This window comes from Apteryx rowi, unplaced genomic scaffold, assembly GCF_003343035.1.
Source record: "Apteryx rowi isolate R43461 unplaced genomic scaffold, aptRow1 scaffold_423, whole genome shotgun sequence".
Classification (NCBI taxonomy): Eukaryota; Metazoa; Chordata; class Aves; order Apterygiformes; family Apterygidae; genus Apteryx; species Apteryx rowi.
In genome coordinates this window covers 439,944-462,358 of record NW_020450676.1, presented here as the reverse complement: position 1 = coordinate 462,358, position 22,415 = coordinate 439,944, and the positions used below count along the sequence as shown (strand labels likewise).

General features: G+C 36.8%; 1 protein-coding gene across 2 annotated transcripts; it reads right to left on the bottom strand.

Moving 5' to 3' along the window:
- Positions 1–852: 852 nt before the first annotated feature.
- Positions 853–22,190, bottom strand: ERGIC2 (ERGIC and golgi 2). 2 transcript variants are annotated; one of them, XM_026076050.1, is made up of 14 exons: positions 22,118–22,190; positions 21,618–21,763; positions 18,105–18,213; positions 16,695–16,741; positions 15,429–15,499; positions 14,228–14,268; positions 12,959–13,060; positions 11,179–11,274; positions 9,492–9,547; positions 8,363–8,461; positions 7,014–7,111; positions 3,054–3,216; positions 2,178–2,257; positions 853–1,389 (listed from the first exon to the last, which is right to left on the bottom strand). In XM_026076050.1, the coding sequence occupies exons 2-14, from the start codon at positions 21,721–21,723 to the stop codon at positions 1,324–1,326; spliced, it is 1,134 nt and encodes a 377-aa protein (XP_025931835.1). In that variant the 5' UTR covers positions 21,724–21,763; positions 22,118–22,190; the 3' UTR covers positions 853–1,323. The 2 variants fall into 2 exon arrangements, with proteins under 2 accessions (XP_025931835.1, XP_025931836.1); XM_026076051.1 differs by lacking the exon at positions 22,118–22,190 and adding an exon at positions 20,403–20,503 and having other exon boundaries at positions 21,618–21,687.
- Between the last annotated feature and the right edge of the window lie 225 nt (positions 22,191–22,415).

Here is a 22,415-nt window from a genome sequence, read left to right as displayed (position 1 = left end):
GCCAGTAGTTCAGCAATAAAAGGATGTTCTTCAGTTTCTCAAAGCACCTTCTGTATTAATAGCATTCATTCTCAGTAGCATATTTACAATATAAAACTGATATTGCTCTTTTCATTTATTTTTACAAAAACCTTCATGAACAATAATGATTAACTTTACAGATCCCTCAACATCTGTCTGCAGCAAAATGACTCAGATTCCCTGAAGTCACCTACTGCCTGGAGATCAACTCCAGCATTCCCTGCCTTGGCTAGCAGACTTCTCCACTGGCTTGAATTCTTTGTTTCTACAGTATTTAGCTGAAGCAAAGCAAGGTAGTTTCTTGATCTTTTTCCTTTCCATCTCCAGGATTTGCATACCATGGTTTACATATTAAAAGCAGGGATACAACAAAGGTTGTCTCAAAGCACCTTCTGTACTAAAGAAAGAGGCATAGAAAGAAACGTCCTGATCTTCTGCTAGGGAGTCTTGCTCTATGTCAAAACTATGGTCAAATGCCTTCTTCAAAAGACTTACTTCAACCCAAAAGCATAGCACCTGGCACAGTGCGGTCCATTCTCAAAGAAGCTTCGGGCACTTCCATAAGAAACACCAGAAGTAATATTCTGTTGGCTACGCAGCTGTGCGGAAACAGAGGAACGCCCCTGCTCTGCACCATTTCCTCCACTAGGCAATGGTGGGACTCGAGAGGCAGCAGCTGCAACCAACATTATGGCTTGGGCTCCATCTTACTCCCTGAGTTCTCCCTCCTCTCTCTCTTTCAGGATTTTCTAGAATCTCTCCCTATGTGTCAGAATATCTTAGTGCCTACCCCCCCACCATTACAAAGAACAAGACGACCAACCCCAGGCCTCAGACTGTAAATCTAAGAGAAAACATCAGCTTTATTAATTACTGTCACCCTTTGCCTGCTGCCTGTCCCTTCCACGCATCCCACATATATACTCTTGTTCTCATTGGAGTCTGCTAGCCTTCCGAGGCACGGAAACAAGATCACTAAGCAGATGCTTCAGTGGTTGATGGCAGTCATCACAAAGATATTCAGCTTGACCATGAATACTGTATTGGCAGGAATGCTCCTTTAATCTCCAGAAGATGGTCCACTTCACCAGTCTGACAACCTCCTATGAACTCCATTTGCACTTAAAAAGACAAAAAGTTACACAAATTGTTTTGTTGTTTTTTGTTTTGTTTTGTTTTTGTAGAGGCTTGATTTTTTGCTGCCTATCAGCACTGTCTCAACATATTGCACAATGTTTTCTTTATTTAAAAAAAAAGTCTTCTGTATCAGGCAGAAAGAAAGAAAATTTTCCTCAGGAGGCGCTAATGTGTACTATTGTCTGTTATTAGAGGTAAGTGGTTGCTTGTGTGGCCATCAGGCAGCGGGACCTAGTCAGACAAAAATAAAGTGTTATTAATGGCTTGTTCAGGAAGTGAATTCCACCCCCCCTCTCTCCCCACCACATTTCCTTATTCTTCCATTTTTCCTATATGCCTTTGGCCTGGTGTCCCAAACAAAAATTATATATGTGCTTGCCTTCCCTCCTCTCCTCTCACTCCCTTAACCTTGCCAGCTGGCAAACTTCAAGCAAATTTGAAGAGATGGACAGAAGTCTTAAAGACATTTCATGGAAAAAATTAAAAGTAAAATAAAATTAAGTGATTGGTAGAGGAGTAATCCTATAACGCCCAAAGGAGGGAAAGGTAAAGACTACTTGGCTTTTTCACTCTGTTTGGCCTGAAGTAGCCTGAAGCAAACCCAACACTGAACTGCTGCTGTACATAGTGCCTCTTCTGCACTCAGCAGGCCAAGCAGAAGAAGAGCAAGCGAGGGAGTGGGACAAGGTCTGAGAAAACAAGGAATTTTTGTAGCAACATGAAAACAAAAGGAATATTGCAAGGATAATGGAGGGAATGTAGCAAAGAAAGATGAAAGAGACTTGATTTCATTAATTCAGCTTCTTAGAAGAACACCTTTCCTCCTTATGTGTTAGGTTTCCTGACTGTTTTTAAAAGCTGCTGAATCTCTGCTCGTGTGAAGGGGGGAGTTATTGCAAGTATCAAACCGGACTGGGACTGAGTCCTTAAGTTGCAACAACTACAATCCAAAATCTTATCATCCATCCTCAGCTAGCTGTACCATTTATTTAATACTTATAAAATGTAGTTTTTCTTACTGATGTAGATCTGTAAGAGCCCAGTCTGAAACGGCAAAAAATAACTTCTGCTACAAATCTTCCAAAGCCATGTAAAATTCCTGTATTATCAAACAAAATTTAAATTGTCACAAGACCATAACACTTACAGCAAGATGACAGCAAAACTATCCAATACTTAAACATGATACAGTGCAATAAACCACTATGTAAACACTGAGAAATTAACTATAGAAAAAAAGGAAGCATCGGAGAGAGAATAACATATTCTGAAGTGCATCAATAAAAGTGAAAACAAAGCTATCCAAACAAATATCAGACCCTTTCCATGGCTTTTACAGGTGAAAATACATTCTGTGGGACAAAAACACCTACTTTGAATTCTTTTCAAGTGAAAAATCAAGAAAACATAACTTGTAAGCAAGATTCCCTATTGTGCCTTAACTAGTAAGTGAATCGTGCCTTTTCAACTTAGTTTATGTCCTCTGAGGACCAAATTCTGCAGGTTACACAAGTTACACAAGGATAATCCTCACAGTGAATTCAGTCTGAAATTTTATCTCAACTTTTGGACCTGGTTTAGCACAACTGCATCCTAACTATAGAAAATGCACAGAATATCAAGAGGCAGTATATATCCTTGCTCTTCCAGAAGTAACCAAATTATATTATAGTTATCAAAAAGGACACAGCAAGCACTCTCCGGAAAGAGCATACTGGGACACCAAAAACGAAGAACTTTCATTGTTTCATACAGCAACCAGAACTTTGTTTGTCGTATAATCTGCTAGAAGTTTAGTACTTCCCAGTAATTTATTAAGTCAATTTATACATAATATAATTGCAGTGATCAAAAGAATTCTAACAGGATATATGAGAGAAAGCACCAACAGTTACCTGTAGTTGAAAAAATCCCCCCAATAATGCCACAAAGCCTCACTAAAAACTGCCAAAAAGGCATGTGTTCTTCTGTCACTGTCACCATAAGTGAACTGATGTCATATTTCATGAATATTCCTGACACCCCATGGCTGCCAGCTGCATGGTTAATTACTCTTTCCTGGGAGGAAGATGGGAGAGAAACACACATTACTCACATCATAGTAATCACAAGGAAAACAATTTTAATAGATGTGTTGACAAACAGCTACTTTATCAGAGTTAGCAATCAACAGAAGAACAGGGAACATCAAGATAACTTTGGCTAATACCTTCAACCCCCCCCCCAAAACAACAACAACAACAACAACAACAACAAAAAAGCAAAAAAGCAAGCATCACGAAATAGCAACTCACTTTCCTCGTCACTGGTCTTCTGCACTACATATCTTTGTTCTCGAACATGCTCTGGTACTATCCTCTCAAGATTAACCTATGTGGTCCTTTAAACAAGCATGTTTATAACTAGGTTACTTTTGGTATCTACAAAGCTGAGCACGGCACAAATAAGCACCCTCTCCCCACCTTATGCACCAGCTCCAGTGAGGAACAGCTGATGTTCTTGCACCTAAGAAACCAAAGACTTCCCTGCCTAGGATTCTGTAGTTGTTGGGGGGGAGTCCAGGGGGAGGAGTGGGGAAAAAGATAAGGGTTATGGTCTGGGTCTAGCCCATGAATTCAAGTAAAGTGTACTGGTAAATACAATATCCCAAGTCTTCATACTTAATGCATTGCTACTAATCACATTTAAGTTGTTGAACAGCCTTAGTTATGGCAGTTTTTGAAAAGGAGCATAGATATCTACATAAAGCATCTGAGACTCCTTAGGCCTCATCCTTTCTCCCTCCTTGGAGCTTATCTCTGGATTCGTCCACCACAGAGGATTCAGTTGCTGCCTCTTAAAACCATCACGGAAGATCCTGAACTAGACTACACAGTCAGAAGCTCAAGTGAAATTAGTCCAATGCAATTTTTTGCTCACTGCATACTTACACATGTGCCAAAATCCATGACTATCAAAAAAAAAAATTTATCAGATTCTTAAGTTTTAAAATTTCTGTGGTGTGATGACCAGCCCAGTTATCAAGTACCTCCTTCCAAATTTTTGTCTGAAATGACCTGACTGGTAACAGTTACAGAGAAAAGAATATATAGATAAAAATAGTGATTAACTCCCACAACTAAACAGATCAGACTTTTTAGTTCTAATCTGTTCTTTGAAATCCTTCCATCCTCACTTTTACAGTTTCTTCTAATTTGCCAAAAAAAAAAAAAAAAAAAGCTAGAAGACCCCAAAAGTAGAGAATGTGGCTGCTATAAACTTGTACTTTTAAAAAAAATTTTCAGGACAAAAATCCAATCCCTAGTTTCTTTCAAGTTTGCTATTGTTTGGCTGTTAGCGAGAGCTGTTGATAAATACACTGCCAGGTAAGGCTTGCTGAGGTAAGGGCAGCAGCAAAGAACCTAATTCCCTGAAGACATGCCTAATAAGAATACAGAAGACAGGGGAGCAAAATTGAACAGAAAGGCAATATATCACAGTTCCATTTCATCTATAGATTTAACACATTCTGTGCTCAAAAAATATGCAGAATACAGGTTAAAAAAAAAAAAAGCAGCAAGCAGACTACCACTTCAGGAACTTCAGACTGGGCAACTTTTCCACAGTCAACTAACATGGACATATACCATATTTTTGCTGTTGCTACCTAATCAAAGTAATTTGGTGCCAAAATAATATATCATTTATGATACCAGCCACACAAACTTTGCAATGGTTAAAAAAACAAACAAACAAACCCCCCCACACACACCAAAAATCCACCAAAAACAGTACAGAATGCTTTCTATATTTCAAGAGCAAGACAGCATTCAGCATTAAAAGATGGAGGGTCAGGCATACTAACACGGAAGAGAAAACTGAAGCTAGTTAAACAGACTCTTGCCTTTGCCTAGGGACCCTTAATGACTTTTTGTTGGTTTTTCCCTGCTACTGTTGGCCTAAGCCTACTTGGTCTTTTGAGCTAAAAGATGAAAAAAAGAATACTGAGTTAAATAAAACTCGCAGAAGTCCACCCTCAGACAATGCATAATCCTTCCTCCTCAGACCATTTTGGTCTATTTCTAGATTCCAGTGCTGCAGATTTAATTGCTAAAAGTTGCTGAAAGTATCTGAGGTATTTGATACAGGGTTAGTTGTCAGTGAAGCCTTGCTGGGATTAAATCTTTTTAACATAGCTAAACACAGTATCCCAAATACCAACAGTAGTTGAGATGATTCTGATCACACCTTCCAAGCTCTGCTTCCCCGTACGTTGCCCACTGGCAATTAAACCTTACTGCAATCAAGTTTCAGCCATGGCTAGCTGACTGCCTTTTTACAAGCTCTGCACATGTGCCTACTCTGATAAAATAAATGCTAAAACACCTTCAGTGAATAACTGGTCTTAATAGCCTTTACCAGGGTTACCTACTGAGCAAGTGAATGCATAATCCCACTCTACCTCCATTACTCACAAGCTTTTTCCCTAGGCAGCTTGTGATTGTGTTGCATCTTTCAAACAAAATGAATCCCTACCAAAAAATTAAAGAGATAACTAAAACTGCACAGTTTATCTACAAAAACCATCTTTACAGCAGGAGAGAAAAACATAATACCAGATGAAAAGATGCAATGTGGAATGAGACGAGCAGTTGAAGATGTACAGAAATTCAAGGAGTACTTTAGCTGGTACAGAGACTGTGCAAAGCAAACAGATGAAGCACACTGCTAGACCAGTAGGAGAAGGGCGTATATCTTGCCTTATGAAAACCCTGTTCATTCCTCTCCTTACTCCAGCTTACATGAACTCTGAGAGCAAACCTTTCCCTTTATTAGTCTGCATGTCCCAGCTTGAACATCAAGACATTGTCTTCTCTATTTCCCCTAGCAGTCTATTTTTAAGTGCAGCATGGAATTGTGAGGAAATACAGATTTTTATCCCTCTGAGAACACTATAAACTGTATTACTGTAAACTGCCATCCTAATATATTAATATCCTTTCAAGCAAGGCTTCCTCCTTACCTCTCTCTTTAGCTATTCTTTTTAATTAAGCTTTTTGCAAAGTTTTTTCTTTGGCTTACGAATAAAAGATCAAAACAGAGTTCAGCGTCTAGAAATGATGAGGCACATAAGTGATACGTAACACAAGGCCTTTTTCTTATTTGCATCAGTCTTTAAAACTGGTACCTTACGATTTGGCCATGTACTACACTGCAATAACTACATTCTTCCTTTACAGATTCAGAATTAAAAGTCTCTCCAAGCATAGAAGTGGAAGCTCTCCAGCCTAGAGACTAATTAAAGTCAGTGGTACAGCAAAGGCGAAACAAGGCAGGTGAGAAAGTGACCAAAAAAAAAAAAAAAAAAAAAGCTTTCTGTGTGTTTAGTTTTTTTTCATACAGGCTACCTTTGTTTCTACCATTCAAACACTCCACAACCAAGTGTGTCTCATTCAAGTGAACTGGGGTTTTTTGTTTTGTTTCCCAAATGGATAAGAAGCTAGAAGCAGATTAAATATTTGTAATGCTATGCACAAGAGCACAGACCTATAATTTATGGATTCCTCCGCCCCTTAACATCCAGTGAAGCAGTAATGACTGGATACCTATCATTAATTCTAATATCAGACTCTAGATTTATGGATGCAAGACACTAATACAAGAAGTTAGCATGTGTCACCAAGCATAGGTATTTTACCATCAGTATTACACTGTTTACAAATAAATCTGGTGCACTGGAATATTCTAAGGAGTCTCTGTTCATGCCTGAGGAGTTTTCAGAAGCAAGGTACAATTTAGTCTCAGTTTTCAAATCTGAGATTTTGTTAAGAACACTACTAGATTTTTCTGTGCATTGTTTTCTTATTTCTACTCACCCTTTCTGTCACTGAAAACTGATGAGTTTCTGCTGAAATTTTATACGTATGGAGTTTGGTTGGCACAACTGTGATAAAATATTGGAACATCTGGTTGTCTAAAATAAAACAAATCTCACTGTTGAATTAAGTACAGGATAAAAGACCATCAGACACATATTTGCAAAGAAGTCAAACAAATACTGTTTAAAATAAAGTTAATCAACTAATCCTTTTACACTAGAGACATTCTTCAAGGAATCCCAGCACTGCCACGACTACTTCAGCTTCATCTGCATGAACAAGGTTACTTTCCATAGGCAAAACCTACATCACATTTTTACTCAGACAGACATTTACACTTTACTCATGTAACAGAAAAGTTCACTGAAGTCAGTGCTTAAAATGAAATTTGCAGATAGATTCTTCCAGGGGATCAGAACGAACAAGTTTCACACTGTCATATCTGAAATAATACATACTGCCAAAGACAGGTCTATCTTGACAGTGGTTTAATTAGATTTTAGCCACTGAATTGTGTGGACAATGCTGGAAGCCCTTCTAAACTGGTTACAGTTTCTCTCTTGATTAGACAGATCTCTAGAGAATTCTTCTAAAGCAATAAGCATATTTATACATTTATGATTACTCCCTCTTCATTCAACACCCTAAGAGAACAAAGACCGATGAACTGAAGCAATTTATTTCAAATACACAAAATCAGAGTTGAATCTGTAAGCATTTCAGTTGCATTCTGGCTGGAACAGCCAACAGACCAACTGGCTTTGAAACAGCAGTAGCTTTCGAAGGTTCTGGGAATCACTTGTAGGAGGAATGGAAAAAGTCAGGGGTGAGGCATAGGTATCTCTTTCTATGTAAAGCAGGTTACTGCAGTCCTTTATTTATACATGAGGAAGCAAAGCAATATACAAACCCTTCGTGTAGCCCTCTCACAACATGCAACAGGGAAGTGGCAAACCAGATTCAGGCACAGAATCTGACTCCTGATGCTAGATTTGTAACCAATTCACCAGATTTTTTTGCTCCTCTTATGACAATAATGGGATCTATGAATCTCCATTTTAATACAGAGCTGCAAAATTCTTCAGTTTTTTCCAAACATACTGCAACTTCGACACAAGTCTGGAAGAAACTGCAAATCAACTTCAGCAAAACAGTGAAGGACAGCAGTACCAGTATTAAAAAGAAACCGTCCATTCAAGATGCCATGTAGGTAAGTGAACAATGCACTGTTCACTACCAAATTTATCAAAGCATGCTACTTGTAAATCACAGCATTCATGAAACATGACAATATTTTAAAGGTAATAAATGGAACACTATAGAATACAAAAATACTCAACACTTACGATCTGATGCAATTTTTTCTGTTCCATCCAAAGGATTAATAATTCCTGGAATAAGCTCTCCAAATGACAAATGATCTATTCTGTGAGAGAAGTTATAGGCTGAAAGACAATACAGAGGAATGAAACAAAGTTTTTAAACAAAATATGAAACTCTATCTTTCTCAGAGGGGAAAAAAAACAAAACTGCTTCTCACATCAAGAAATATCAGTTAGAATACTTCAAACACCACTGAAGTGCATTTCATTAGATTTGCACTTTGAATATATCCATAAATCCACAGGCATGTTTCAAGCAAAAGTCACATTAAGAATATTTAACAGAAGAGTTCAACTTCTGTAGAAAAGATATTCTAAAACAAAATATACCCACATTTGAACCAGCCCAGGAACTGAAGAGAGTTAAAGTTTCATGACTAAAAAATTCTAGCTGGCCAAATACTGAAGTTATTCTACAAATCAGGTTCTCATAACCTAATGGTATTAGAAAGACTAAAATTTTATAAATTAAACATACAGAGGAAGCATGAGGCAACTACAAAGTTATAACATTTCCTTATTTTGCAAAGATATATTTAAGTTCAACAATATTATACACTTATGTTAACGTAAATTTATCTGCAGACATTTGGAAGTTTAACCAACTGAACACCAACGTTTCTTTTTTCACAGTAAACCACCCTCAACCACACATTAAGCACTGCAGCAACACAGATTTAGTATCTAGACTCATAACCTAAAAAATAAAGTTCCTAGGGACACAGGTCAGACATTTTTAACCTTCTAAAAAATAAATTTTGCAGAAAGTAAGTACTATAGACTGAAATACAGGAATGTCACACAGTATCTGTGTTATAACAAAACACATCTGAGATTCCTGTGATATCATTATATTATCACTACCATAGAACCAACCAAAAGATAGATATTGACAGTGTTCAAGGTATGAAAAAGGTTAAGTCACTGCTGAGTTCTAACACCCTGAAAAATATTCTCCACTGTCTTCTGCAATGGAATTGTCCAGCCAGAATATCTCTGCAGCAGAAGTCCAACCTACACTAACATACAAATCAGAAGACAGCAGGCTGAAAGAAACAATACTGGTTCATATGAAGATGCTAGAAGAACTTACACTCATGGCTCACAAGGGCTGCCAAGTGTGCATGGCCTCGAGGGTGTGGTATTGCCCTGAAGAAAGCAAAATGTCTTATGAAACACATCATAGAAAGACACAGTTTTCATAAAGAGGACTAGGTGGAAAAATTTCCTCTCCCCATTTATTTCACCAAATACTTTTATATGTATAAAACCATGACATTTTTATTACTGCTGAGTATAGACAGCCTGAGTGACGTGGTACAGACATCAGACTCATGAAAATCCTCTTACACAAAACCAGTATCTTGTATTTTTAGAAATGCTAAAAACATGTGAAGCCAGGAGGCTACAAGGAGAAGAGCTATTGAACTCTATGACAAGAAAAGCTGCAAAACTGCTCAAGTGATTAATGTAAACTTCACTGTCTTTGCTCTATGACTAAGCACGTTATCTACGCTCTGTACTTGCTGTATGACTAAGCAAATTAACTTCAGGTCTGGACACTTGTTTACAGTCCTGCATAGAAAGTACAATGCAGAGGCTGGTAAGAGCAAGAGGAAAATAAAAAAGAGCAACTGGAAAGTAAAACAGTCCGTCAGCCACCCTTCATCCCCACCAGTCAATAATGCAAGAAACTTTTCCTATTCAAGTTAAATCGTTAACAAATGCACGCAAGTTTTAGGAAGACGGAAGGTGGAGAAAAACACCATCAGTCAAGAGGGGCCAACAATAAGTTACCAAGCAGTCATCCTAATCAGGTGGTCAGCGATATCATCATTCCAAAAAATGCCAGAAGAGAAAGGGCAACATGTTTAGTAAAAGTACAGATATGAAGATGAGCAAAAGGAAGCCAAGAGATTATTCAGTACTGCAGATCTTAGAGATAGGAAGACAGAAGTGATGGTGATACAGATGTAAGGCTGAAGTAATCAGGTTTGAAAACTGCTTAAGAAGTTGGACATCTAGGGGCAAATACAAGAGGTAGTACAAGCCCAGACAAAAGGGATATTTGGAGAAATGTCCACACAGACAGCAGATGAAATTACATGTGGACAGATTGGAGAGCACAGATTGCATGCTAAGATCTCTAAGGGAGACATCAGCCAGGATGATGAGGAACAATATAAAAGAAATATACTGATGCTGAAAGAGGTGGCAGGAAGGCAAACGAGGACAGCAGATTTGGAGAGCCCAGAGAAAAAAAGTTAATACAAATTTGTATGCTGTGTACATAAGCCAATACCATAGTAGAAGCATATCAGAAAGTCTCTCAAATCAAGATGAACTGGCATTTAGCTCCCCAGCTATGGTTCTGGAACTATGATATCTCAGCAGTGAAATGAGACATATCTACACCTTAGCTGTGTTGGTTAACTGTGTCCTAACAGAAAGGTGGATAGTTGGACAGGCCCAAAGAACAGAGGCAAGTACAAGCAGTCTACTCTATGTCATACATTTTCGAAGGACCAGTTTTCAAGGGTTTTCATCTCATAAGACATTGGAATTCATTACGACTACACTGCATGCAAGAAGAAAGAACTCATTTTAATAACTCACAAAGAAGAGAAACTGCATGAAAAATAATATTAATCACGTGTGTGGGAAGATGAATAAAAACAACAAAAAGTCATTAATAGAAAAATGTAAATGCATACACATATACATGCATGTACTATGTAATGGTCAATTTTTTTTATTTCCAGGAATTGAACAGAACATACTTGCCCACAGTTATGTGAAAGTTCCCTGCCACTTTATTGACATAGAGATGACCATGAATTCTGCATGCATCTGGAGACTGTAATGAATTATCTTCCCTGTATGGAAACAAAAAAAGTGTACTTAGAAAATATTTTCTAACAGAAGTAGAACTACATTTCTTTTTCCTGGCATAAAGGTATAGCATTACCATCCACCTCTCCTCAACATATTCTCCTTGAATTATAGGGATGGTAGAAGGGAGGGGAACAAATAAAGACTTTCCTTCCAGGTCTGTCTGATGAAATCCATAAGCTTTCATTCACACCTGTATACAGCGATCTGGCCTACAAAGCTAACTTTTGACATCTGAATATTTGAACAGACAATTACTAGAAGGGTTACAAAGCAGACATACGACTTTAAGAATATCTTGCTATCCTATGAGATATTTTGAATTACTTCTACAGAAAATGGTTTGTTCAGACAGTGAAGTTTTATTGTCAAATGAAATCAAATGAAAAGAACAAAATATATAGTCATATAACACTAGCAAAAATAGCTTTCAACATTTAATTTTTAAGAAGCCCGCCTCTTCACACACTTGTTGGGGTGTCCACAACCCACAACAGATTTCCATATCTGCTCTTCAGAGAGAAAGGAAAAAAAAAAATTGTTAAATATGCCTCAAGTATAAATAGCAACTCAAATTCTGCACTAACAAGTGTCACAGAGGCAGTGAAGGAGGATTTAATGAATCTGAAGACATCAATTAAATGGTGGGGAGGGGGAAACCAAACTATTTTTGAGCCCTCTTCAGCCTTGCCTTAGGAAGAAAGATTGTATTTAGCCCTCAAACAAGGAGATTACAACATGGAAAGTACATATAGCATTTTTGGTAGTGGTTTTCTGTTTTACTTATATTTTGTTTTGCTTTTTAAAGCATGAAGGAATTTCAGCTTCCATGTGGAAAGCGTTTTTCCCTGAAAAAATCACATAGCATCTAGGTTCAGGCAGAACAAGCTTTCTATGCATTAGTCTCTCAGTATTTTGTGTGTGTATAGTTGGAACAAAGTGAAAATAGCAAGATTTCTCAGCACAGTTTTAACACTGCTATCTCAGAACAGGGCATTTACCAATAAAATATATTTTTATTCAAAGACTGATTCTTGTAAAAGCCTGAAATACTAAGTCACTGCTAAAAAGAGGATTTTTTTTAAAACTGCTGGAAGATAATATTCTTTTATTTAAAGAAGACTATTTAGTATTGCTTTGGCATTACTAATTCACATTAGAAAGGAAGTATCAGATAAAACAGGCATATATATTTTATAAAATAAATAAAACCGTAAACCCTCATCAGGTTGGAAACCCCAAAAGGTTTTCATAAAACAAGAGCTCTCCAAAACAAGTATGAAAAATACTATTGTAAAATGTATAGTTTCTGCTTAAATAAACAATATAAAATAAATTATGCCTAAGTATCACACAAATACAGAAAAAAAAAATTGTCAATCTAAAAGTAACCTTTTTGTCCAGAAATACATTAGCAACTCAAATTTGTCAACTGATAAAAACTAATTCAGAAATGTCATGGCTTTTTCAACATCTACAAAAAGCAAGCAAAGCTTTAAGATAAGAATTTTGGATTCGGGATATCAGAAGCAATGAAAAAGCAGTTAGGTCTTTTTTTCTTATAACCTTCTCTTCAGAGAAAAAAAAAACAGAAAAAAACCCATAACCATAACAAAATGTTAACTCTAATTAAACGGGGCAGAGGGAAATACCCCAACCTCTTCTTACCGTGGTGGCAGTGCTGTCGAAGCACTTTTAAAAGCACTTTTGAATATCACATCTTGAAGAGAGTGTTCTTCCTGCAGCCTGTTCTGAATTAACTGCAACATCCTAAAGATTATACAGAAAAGTGTGAAAGCATGCAACAGTGAAACAGAAGATAACTTGACAATTAATTATCAGCTACAGTTACAGTTTTTAACTAGCGAAGTCTGCAAAACCTCATGTCAGTATCAGAAGCATTGCATTGAACTTGGAGAACATTCTATACAATTCAAAAATATATTAATGTAAATATAATTCAAGCTCTGGTGTTCAGTACAGTGTATTACTAAAACTACACAGACTCCCAAATAAGCTTCAGGTTTTGTTAGAGGGCTATCAGTATAGGGATCAAACGCATAACTGAGTTTTTAATGAAGTCACTCATTAAATTGAGTTAACATGTCAACTGAGTTACATGAGAGAGATTGAAACTTACTTGTTTTTGCATCAGGGTGCCATGGTTTGCTACTATGGTTCATCTTTGAGATTAGATGTCAAGCTATCTCCATCACACATTTGAACCCACAATTAAAACTTGTGTTACCTAATCTTTGTCTGGAACCAGAAGTTGGTATTTATGAGTCAATGTATACATCTTGGCTTGCAATTGCATGACCTCATTCCGGAAATAAGTCCAAACCCAATGCAGGAACTCTTATCAAACTCAGTTATTGGAGCAGTCTACAGGCCTCACATAAAAGCACGTGGGCGTTTATATGCCCAGTCTTGTGTAAAACAGTATAATGAAGCATTTCTCACAGCCTTTTTTTCAGATGTTTCAAGAATTTTTTGGAACAATATAGTTCAAATAATAATACATTTATCAGTTGAAGAGGGTGAGCTTTTCTGGTAAACAAAATTCATATTCATCTCATGACAGCAAATGAACAGATTTATAAAGGGGGGAAAAAAAACGTTACTGCACACAAAGTTTAAACCAAGCCCCAAATATGTTACTATCGGTTAATTAAAAAAGCCTAAGAACACGGCAGTTTATTAAAAAATTTACAGTGAGACAGTTTATTTACAGCAGAGATCTCAAATGATGAGAAAAGTGAACTAATTTCTTTACAATGGTTCACACTCTTAAATTAAAAGCAGGAGCTGTCAAACCCAAGACATAGCTCTGTCATGTAACTCTGGAGTACCTTAAGGTCATTTCCAGTATAAATAAATGCAAACAAACCACTGCCCAAACTATAAGCATATCAGTGCTTTAGAGTTATCTGTTACCTTTGCCACTCTTTTTGTTGGGGGCTGAGTTCAAATACTACCTGAAACAAAAGTAACACATCTAATAAAACACACTGTCAGGAAGCATCAAAGTCCCACCTGTGAAACTCAGAAGAGAATCATGGAGGGATTATAAACAACATCGCATTTAGTACCACATACTCAAGCTCAGGAAAGGACTTTGCACTTCAAATAATACATTTAGTGTTGAAAGTATGTAAATTTCTGGTCACCCCCCCAGTTTCTTCCACTTGTTTACATTTATGACTTCAGTATATTTGCTAAAGCTCTTGTAGCTTGGATTAGCAGTCTCTCCCTTTCTAGCCTTTGACTAATAAGGACTAGAAGAAGCAGTGAGTGACAATTTAATTCTAAGGGATGTAATTTATATACATGGTTTTGATGCAAGCAGCCATGATGAAAAGAGCAGAGGAGCAATCTTTGAGAAACAAGTGCCCAGGTGCAGCCTGTTAATTTCTAGGGTCATCCCTCCTTAAGCATTTCGGTAATACAAGCTACTAGACCACTTATACTTGAGTCAGCACAAGATTCTCACCAGTCACGTTGTGTGCTGAATTCAAGTCTATATATCCGTTAACACCGATGTTCTCCAGAACAGTTAATTCAGTTACAATGAACGCTCAAGCCTACCCAGAGCTACAGCCAAAAAGAGATTAATTACAGGGAGCTCCTTCTAAGATTATAATCGTCAGGGCAACTGGTAATATTCAGCAGCAACAGCACGGTAGAGATGAAGGTTCAGAAGGAAAGAGGAAATGTTCCAAGGAAGAAAAAACGAACAAGCTCCTTCCCCATTCCAAACACCCCCTTCCCTTCAGCCACCTCCTCTTGCTAACAAATACACACGATGCGAGTAGGAATGGGGGGGGGGGTGAACTAGTAAGAATTATTTCTCAATAAGGTTCAGTCACTACTGCTGAACTTGCATTCTCTATTATTCTTCCTGCAAATGATAAAGTACTTTCATTCAGTATAACTATTTCAAAGCATATGGTATTGCTTTAAGAGCATAGGCTTACATACAACCATAGCCTTTAGTTTGTAATATAGAAATTAAAACTTGGGGAGGTTCTGCGTAGCCCAAATGTGGGAAAAAACTACAAACAAGCAAACCAACCCAGCTGTGCATCACATCAAGTAAAAAGCAATTTCCTTTCAAACAGAGGCAGAATAAACTTACTGGTTCATAGATGAGCCCATCTGCAGAGGCAACCATTGTTTCTGCTAAATCCAGAACATCAGCCCCCACATCTATTTCAAATAGGGAAACAAATATTCAGAGGCAGATGATGATCATAAACAAAAAGAATGTTATATTGAAATTAAATTTCACTGCACTCTTTAAACCCCAAAATAAAGTTTCAAAATAAATTACTGTGGAAAAATCTATTTTCCCTGTTAACAAAGTCCTAACCAGCAGAGAAACAAATCCGGCAAGTTGATTACCATTTAAAAAGAAGGAAAAAAAAAATCCATCTCCAAAATCCCACAAACCTACTTTACAATATATCCAACTTCAAAATATCATGGACTGATGCACAGTCACAAGACAAAAATTTATACTAGTTACAGTATTTTCTCACTGATGTAACACTTTCAGAGATGTTATATGATCCATACACATACAAGACTTCTATGACCTGTTACATGCAGTTAAATAACTTTTTACCTGTTCCACAAGCACTGAATCTAAACCAAGACTAGTCAAAACAGAGGGTAAAGTTCTGTTTACTTCTCGTAATTAAAAAAAAAAAAAAAAATCCAAAACAGAATTTTCAAACTATTTGATGCTAACTGGAAGAGAATTTAAAGAAATAAATTTTAAAAGAAGAGATGACTTGTGAACTAATACTCGTGAGCCAAACATAAGTGCTGTACAATTAATACAAGGTTTAATACAGTCAAAAAGAGAGACACTTTAAATCTTGCTTTCATGCCTGATAAAAGCAGTATTCCCTCTCTCAGTCTCTCAAGAGAACCAGAACCAGTGCATACAAATAATGGTTCATTACTAAATTCTGTCAAAAGCATAATAAGTGTTCCCTTTAACTGGGAAGGCACCCATATGTTCATCCAGAGGATGAAATTACTTGATAGTTCAAATACTGTTAAGCAGCAGACCAGATTAATATTTGCCAAATTCATGACTGTGATAAGTTCTGGCCTGGGGATTAGTTGTGTCTCACAAGAATATTCCAGCTAGAAAGGAACTGGAACAACAGATGATCTTCTTGCTGAGAGGCAAACAAAAGTTCTGTGAGCTGTGTATAAGACAGCATAAATACTTTTTTCAAATCTCATACCAATTTCATTCTTTCAATAAGAGATATAAAGATACATCATGTTATCAAGATCAGAAGAAATTTCACTGTTAAAATACTTCAAAAAATATCCAATTATATTGCAAGCAAAAGCTTTTTTAAACTTTCACTGATGGAATACTTACATTGACACCTCATGGCAACTGTAATATCAATATTGATTCTTAATTTACTGAAAAGGAGAAAAAGGCAAAAAGGTAGTAAATAACACCAAATAAACATATCAAGGTTACTAAAATTCTCAGATGATTTACAGAAATATATTTGAAGGACAAAATTTACACCAACAGATACAAATATGAGCCATTTAAAATTTGGGTGAACTGAGAAAGAGTTTTAATTATTAAAACAGTGATGACCACTCATGAGTTAAGAGCTAAAAGCACTGGATTTCCAGATTTCTCTGTTGAATTTTACTTTCAAGTTAATAACAGATTTGTTGAAATAATACTGGTCCAAGAGTTTGGCAGTCTCTTATTAAGAGCATATGGTTTTCAATAATAATTTACATGTAATTTTTTCTTGCAACTATAACAGTGCACTAAATTCCACAGAATTCAGTGGATCAGGACAATGCAGAAGTTACAAATCTGAAACTATAAATATCTGAGCACCTTCCTCTTGCTATGTCCTTAAGACGGCCCATTCTATTTCCTAATCAGAATCCTCAAAAAGAGCAGTGACATTCAGGATCACGCAGAGAAGTAGCTGAATTCAGTTCCCAGAAAACACTGTCGTCTAATAAAGACTGTTGTTTTTGCCAGAACCATTTCTTTAAAAAAGTCTTTTCACAAAACTTGTTTTTGTGATGCTTCTCCCTTAAATTCTCATATTCTGTATTTTTTTCACAGCAGGAATTTTTAGTCTTTCTGGTATACAAGACAGCCAATTAATATACGTATATTTAGCTTATTACCATAGCAACTAGCTAACCAGAGCTTTTAAAATTATTTCAATGCAAGAAGTGTGATATTTAGAGGTGCTCAGTATACAATATCTCCATTAACTTCAGTGGAATCATGGGTACCTGGCTTCACCTCAGGAAGAAGGGCAAACACAACTGAAACCAACAGCAAATGTATCAATTTTGGTGGCCACAAGAGGAGATAAGATCAGTCGCAACCTCCGGATAACCCAGTCCAAGCTCTGAGTGCTTAAGTTTCACCTCTGGCAGTATAAAGTATAATGCCAATATATTATCTGCATAAACTAGGATAAGAGTCAAAAAACCCACATTTGATGTGGAGTTACATACTAAAATGCCTTCTGGATGTCAGTAAATAATTCTTCACAGGTCTCCTTTGCCAACATGCCCACCCTATTATGACTTCCATACCGCGGAAGGATCTGTTTCTTTTTCAGAGATTCCAGAAAAATCTCAAATCAACCAACAAAAGAAAAGTTAAGTTCCTTTACTATTTCATTTTCAATTTCAACCACTAATTGCTTGCAACTCATAGGAACATTTAAAAGCTATTCTTTCCTTAAAGGCAACAACTGAAACTTTCAAAGGAAATACAGTAAGTAAAAATTACCTAGTAAAATCCTTGTCTACTTCATATTCATATTTCATCCATGTGTCCCGATACACCATAAACTCCATTATAGTCAGGAAAGCTATAGTTGTAAATGCTATTAGAGAAACTGAGGGTCAAAATTAAAAAAAAACAAAGGTTAGAAAATGAGAAATATTATTCAGAAGCATAAGCAGGAGAAAATTCTAACATTCCAGCATCTGAGTATTACTGGTAAAATACCAGCATCTTTAATTCACTTGTAAATCCATAAGCTGCTCTTAAAAAAAAGGTTCTCATATCTACAGTATTTACTTTTACAGAGGAGGGCAAAAGAACAAGTCCTAATTTCTCAAGTGCCGTTGACATAACAGTGGCTGTGCTCTCAGACAACTTAACAGACCTTCTTCCCTTGCCGGGCACAATGATTTTTTTCTTGGTAGGAGAGAGCTGGCAAGACGATGTGTACTTCATCAGTACTGCTTCTCTTTCAAATACTGAAATAGAATAACGTGAGCTTCCCACCTATTTTGTTCATAAAGATTCCCTGAAAATATGCTACCCAGGTGTTTAGCCTTCTCCTAAAGACTTGGCATACTATATAGCCAGTAGCAAAGACATGACATTTCATTAAAGAAGTGGAGGACCGGCTCTCAAGAATCAAACCAAGACCTCTCACATAGTAAATGGCAAGTCTGTTGCAGTTTTCAGTATTTAGTTAAGAGGTTCTATTCTAGAAATAGCTCAGATAAAAGTAAAACCCCTTCACCCCAGTTACACCAGTTTAAGACTATTTCAAGAAATACCTTTGCATCAAGAAAAGTCTTTTTACATAAAGTACAGTCAAATACTGGAATGATGGGGAGGTTGTGAAATCCCCATCATGGAGGCTTTAAGAACAGGTCAGATCCTCCTGAGCATATAAAACAAAACGCAGACAAATCACTGTCAGAGATGGTCTAGGCAAACTTAATTCTAACTTCAAACATGAAGAAAGGAGTAGGTGCATCTTGAAGTCCCTTCAAGCCTCCACATCTCAACAATATGAGTTTCTAACAACAAAAATTTTTTTATCTAGTTTCAGAGACAAGAAAATAGCAAACAGAAGTAATATGCATTATATTCACTGTTCAGTTATAAAGGTGCCCTTATTAAGTTACTTGTGCATAGCAACACAGTCAGAACTGCCAACCCCAATATCTGGAACAATTCCCTCTGGAGATATGTGTAGCTATCCATTCTACCAACACCTGAGGAAATAAAGAACCAATTTGAAATTATCTTCAAGAAAATTAAATGGTATATTCTAATGTCAGATGTGCCTTACATATCTCCAAAGCAGCCTGTTCATCATGCTTGCAAAGTTGTACACGTGAAGGGAAGATCATCCCATCGCGCTTAGAGCCAGAAACATAGTTAACAGTTGTACAGAGGCACTTGCTATGCACCTTTTATTAAATCTTGGCTTTAAATTGAAAAAAACTTCAGTTATGCAGCACTGTATTGATTTTTACAGCTTATTTACAACAGTTGCTTTCCACCTGCATTCCATGGATTATTTCTATGGACTCTGTGAAAGGCAACTTGAGAAAAACAAGCCTGCTGTTGATAGGCTCCAATTCTTTATACAGTGGTCTACAACCCACAAGTGATAGCAGGGGAAATAATGCTACAGTTCTATAGGATCAGAAAAGAAGTCACTGATTGTGGTCAAGCCAGTAACATTTTAAGTTCAAGCATTCACTTGAATGCTATATAAATGATCGTATATATATATGAAAACCTTCATGTCAACGCATTATACCGAGAAAGCAGATGCACTAATCAGTTGTTAACTTTTCTGGCTATTAATTTACTTTTGGAGCCCTGGAGGTCAGACTCACCCCAGCTAAGCAATATGACAGCTGGAGCCACACTATCAAAAGTCACCAGGAAATGACTTGAGTAGTTGCTGCTTTTGGGGTAATTCTAAGCAAAGGTATTTGTGAATTTGAGCAGGAAAAGAGAGTCTGTAGAATTCAGAAGTCGCATCCTTTTGTGAAGGCTTTGCCAGCTTGACAGCACAAGTCAAAAATCTAAAAGTACAAAAATCAGTGTGAGAGTCTGATTTTTCTTTTGCAGTGGAGTTTTAAGACACAGTCTGAAAATAGAATCTTGGTATGTTTCCATCCCTACCATGCCAAAAAATAAGCCTGATGCTTTAATTCCGAGTGAAATGGGAACACTATATTCTATGCCATTACAAAATTTGAACAAGAGAATCCTATATTGTCATTCATAATGCTACTGGGATAAGCTGGACAAAGAACTCTAAAGTACCTTGTGATGCTGAGACAGCCTTAAGGCGCCATTCACCAAAGTGAAGCTCTCACAAAGGATAGTGCCATACTACAAAAGAATTCTTAAGCATTTCTTTCTTTCTGTGAATTACAATATAAGAAACAACTCACTGGCTTTCTCAGGAACTTTTTTTTTTTGTTAACATTAATAAAAGGTTATTTAATCAGTTCTTAGAGGTTATTTTATGTACAATAAGCCTTTAAATATTAATAGTGCAATTCAGGAAACATAGCAAAATATTACAGATACTTGCAATATTTACTTCTACATTACAAACAGCGTAATGACTTTAAAGGCTTATCTGTCAATTGCAATTGCTTATTGTACTTTTTATTCCACTGAGTTTCAAACCTAATTGCACATAAGAAAAAGATTTTTGTTCTGTTGTTCAAACTAACAGCTAGCAGTTAGATACCTAACTGCAACCAATTGCAACACTACAACAGGTGAAGTCACTATCTCTGGATCAAGTCAGCTCTTACCCAGCCAAACTAGAGGCACAATTTTCTGGTCAGATACAATTGAAAAGTTACTTCTTTCAGCTACAGAGTTTGACAGAAGCTCAAGTGACTACTAGGGACAGTACAAGCCCACACCCTGGAGTAAAGAAGCGTCTAGTTCTTCAAAGGGCTTCCCTTATTCTCTTTGAAAGTCTACTGCATCTTGAAGATAAAAAGTTGGAGAGCAGCTCTTCATCCTGCTGCTGAACTCAGCCAGCTCTCAAACACCTCAGAAGTTTCTTCCCCTCTTATATGAAGTATAGTGCTGAATGCAATCTGCATTTCAGGCCATGCTGTTAGTGTCTCACCCAGAAGCTTTGTACAGTGAAAAGAATAAGACTTAGTGGAACTCCACAAACAAGGAGTTTTATTATGGCTTTAGCACAGCGCACTTCACTTGTAATTGTTTAGACATGTTTACAGTGCACATTTACATTGGTTTGAATCTTAATTGCTGTAGACAAAATCTCACTTAAGAGGAATGTACTCTGTCTAAGAGGAGAAGATAATATGTCATCATCTGCAAGAAACCAGCTCTGTCAGACCATAAAAGTAATCAAGATAGCAACCCTGGCTATTTTCAAACAAACACAGATGCCCATCTTCTTCCTAATGAAGTTTCTATTCCCAGAATAGCATGCTAGACTGAGTCAAGAGCCAACACGAATCATGCCAGCAACTCAGTAAGGCCTACCTGTGCCTCCGCTTGCTGAAGTCTCTACATAGCTTTCAGGAACCTTTGGAAAGGCATCCAATTCTTTCATCAAATTCAGGGTCTTCTTCCGATTCAGTCGCCTCATCTTCAGCGCACTCCTCCACTTCTTCCTTCATATATTCCCTCTGATGAGAGAATACGTGGCTGTGATTAAGAGTTACAAATAATATTGCTCACACCTAAAACCAACTAACCATAATCATAAAGCTCAAAACGCACAGCTTAGAGTACAATAATAAGGAAATGAAAGCCTAAGAAAGGGGTTTTCTGGGAACACATGCTAGACAGTTATTCTTGCTTCAAAAATCTGTTAAAATTGGACTGTACACTGCTGCTTACATTCCAGCCATATCCAGCACATTCAACCTTGAATTACTATGATGCATTTCTTTCTCAATGAAATTCTTATTGCTATTGGATATACTGAATTTTAAATTTAAAAAACAAACTGAGTCCTGAAGTAAGCTTGCTATACAGACCTGACAACGCATGAAAGTCACCGACTTGGTAACGAATATCTAATACGTTGCATAAACTCAGGAGGTTTTCAAACTGCTTTGCAATCCTTTATTCGGCCAAGGTGGGTTATATGCTAAAGAAAAATATATACTATATGCTAAAGGAAAAACCACATTATTTTGAACATTTACTTTTACATTTTTTGAATTTTATGATAATAATATTAGTTTTTGTTTGTTTTTTTAATATATAAAATTATGTATATATAAATTTATAGATATATAAAAACACTCCCCAAAGCAAATTAAGCATCAAATC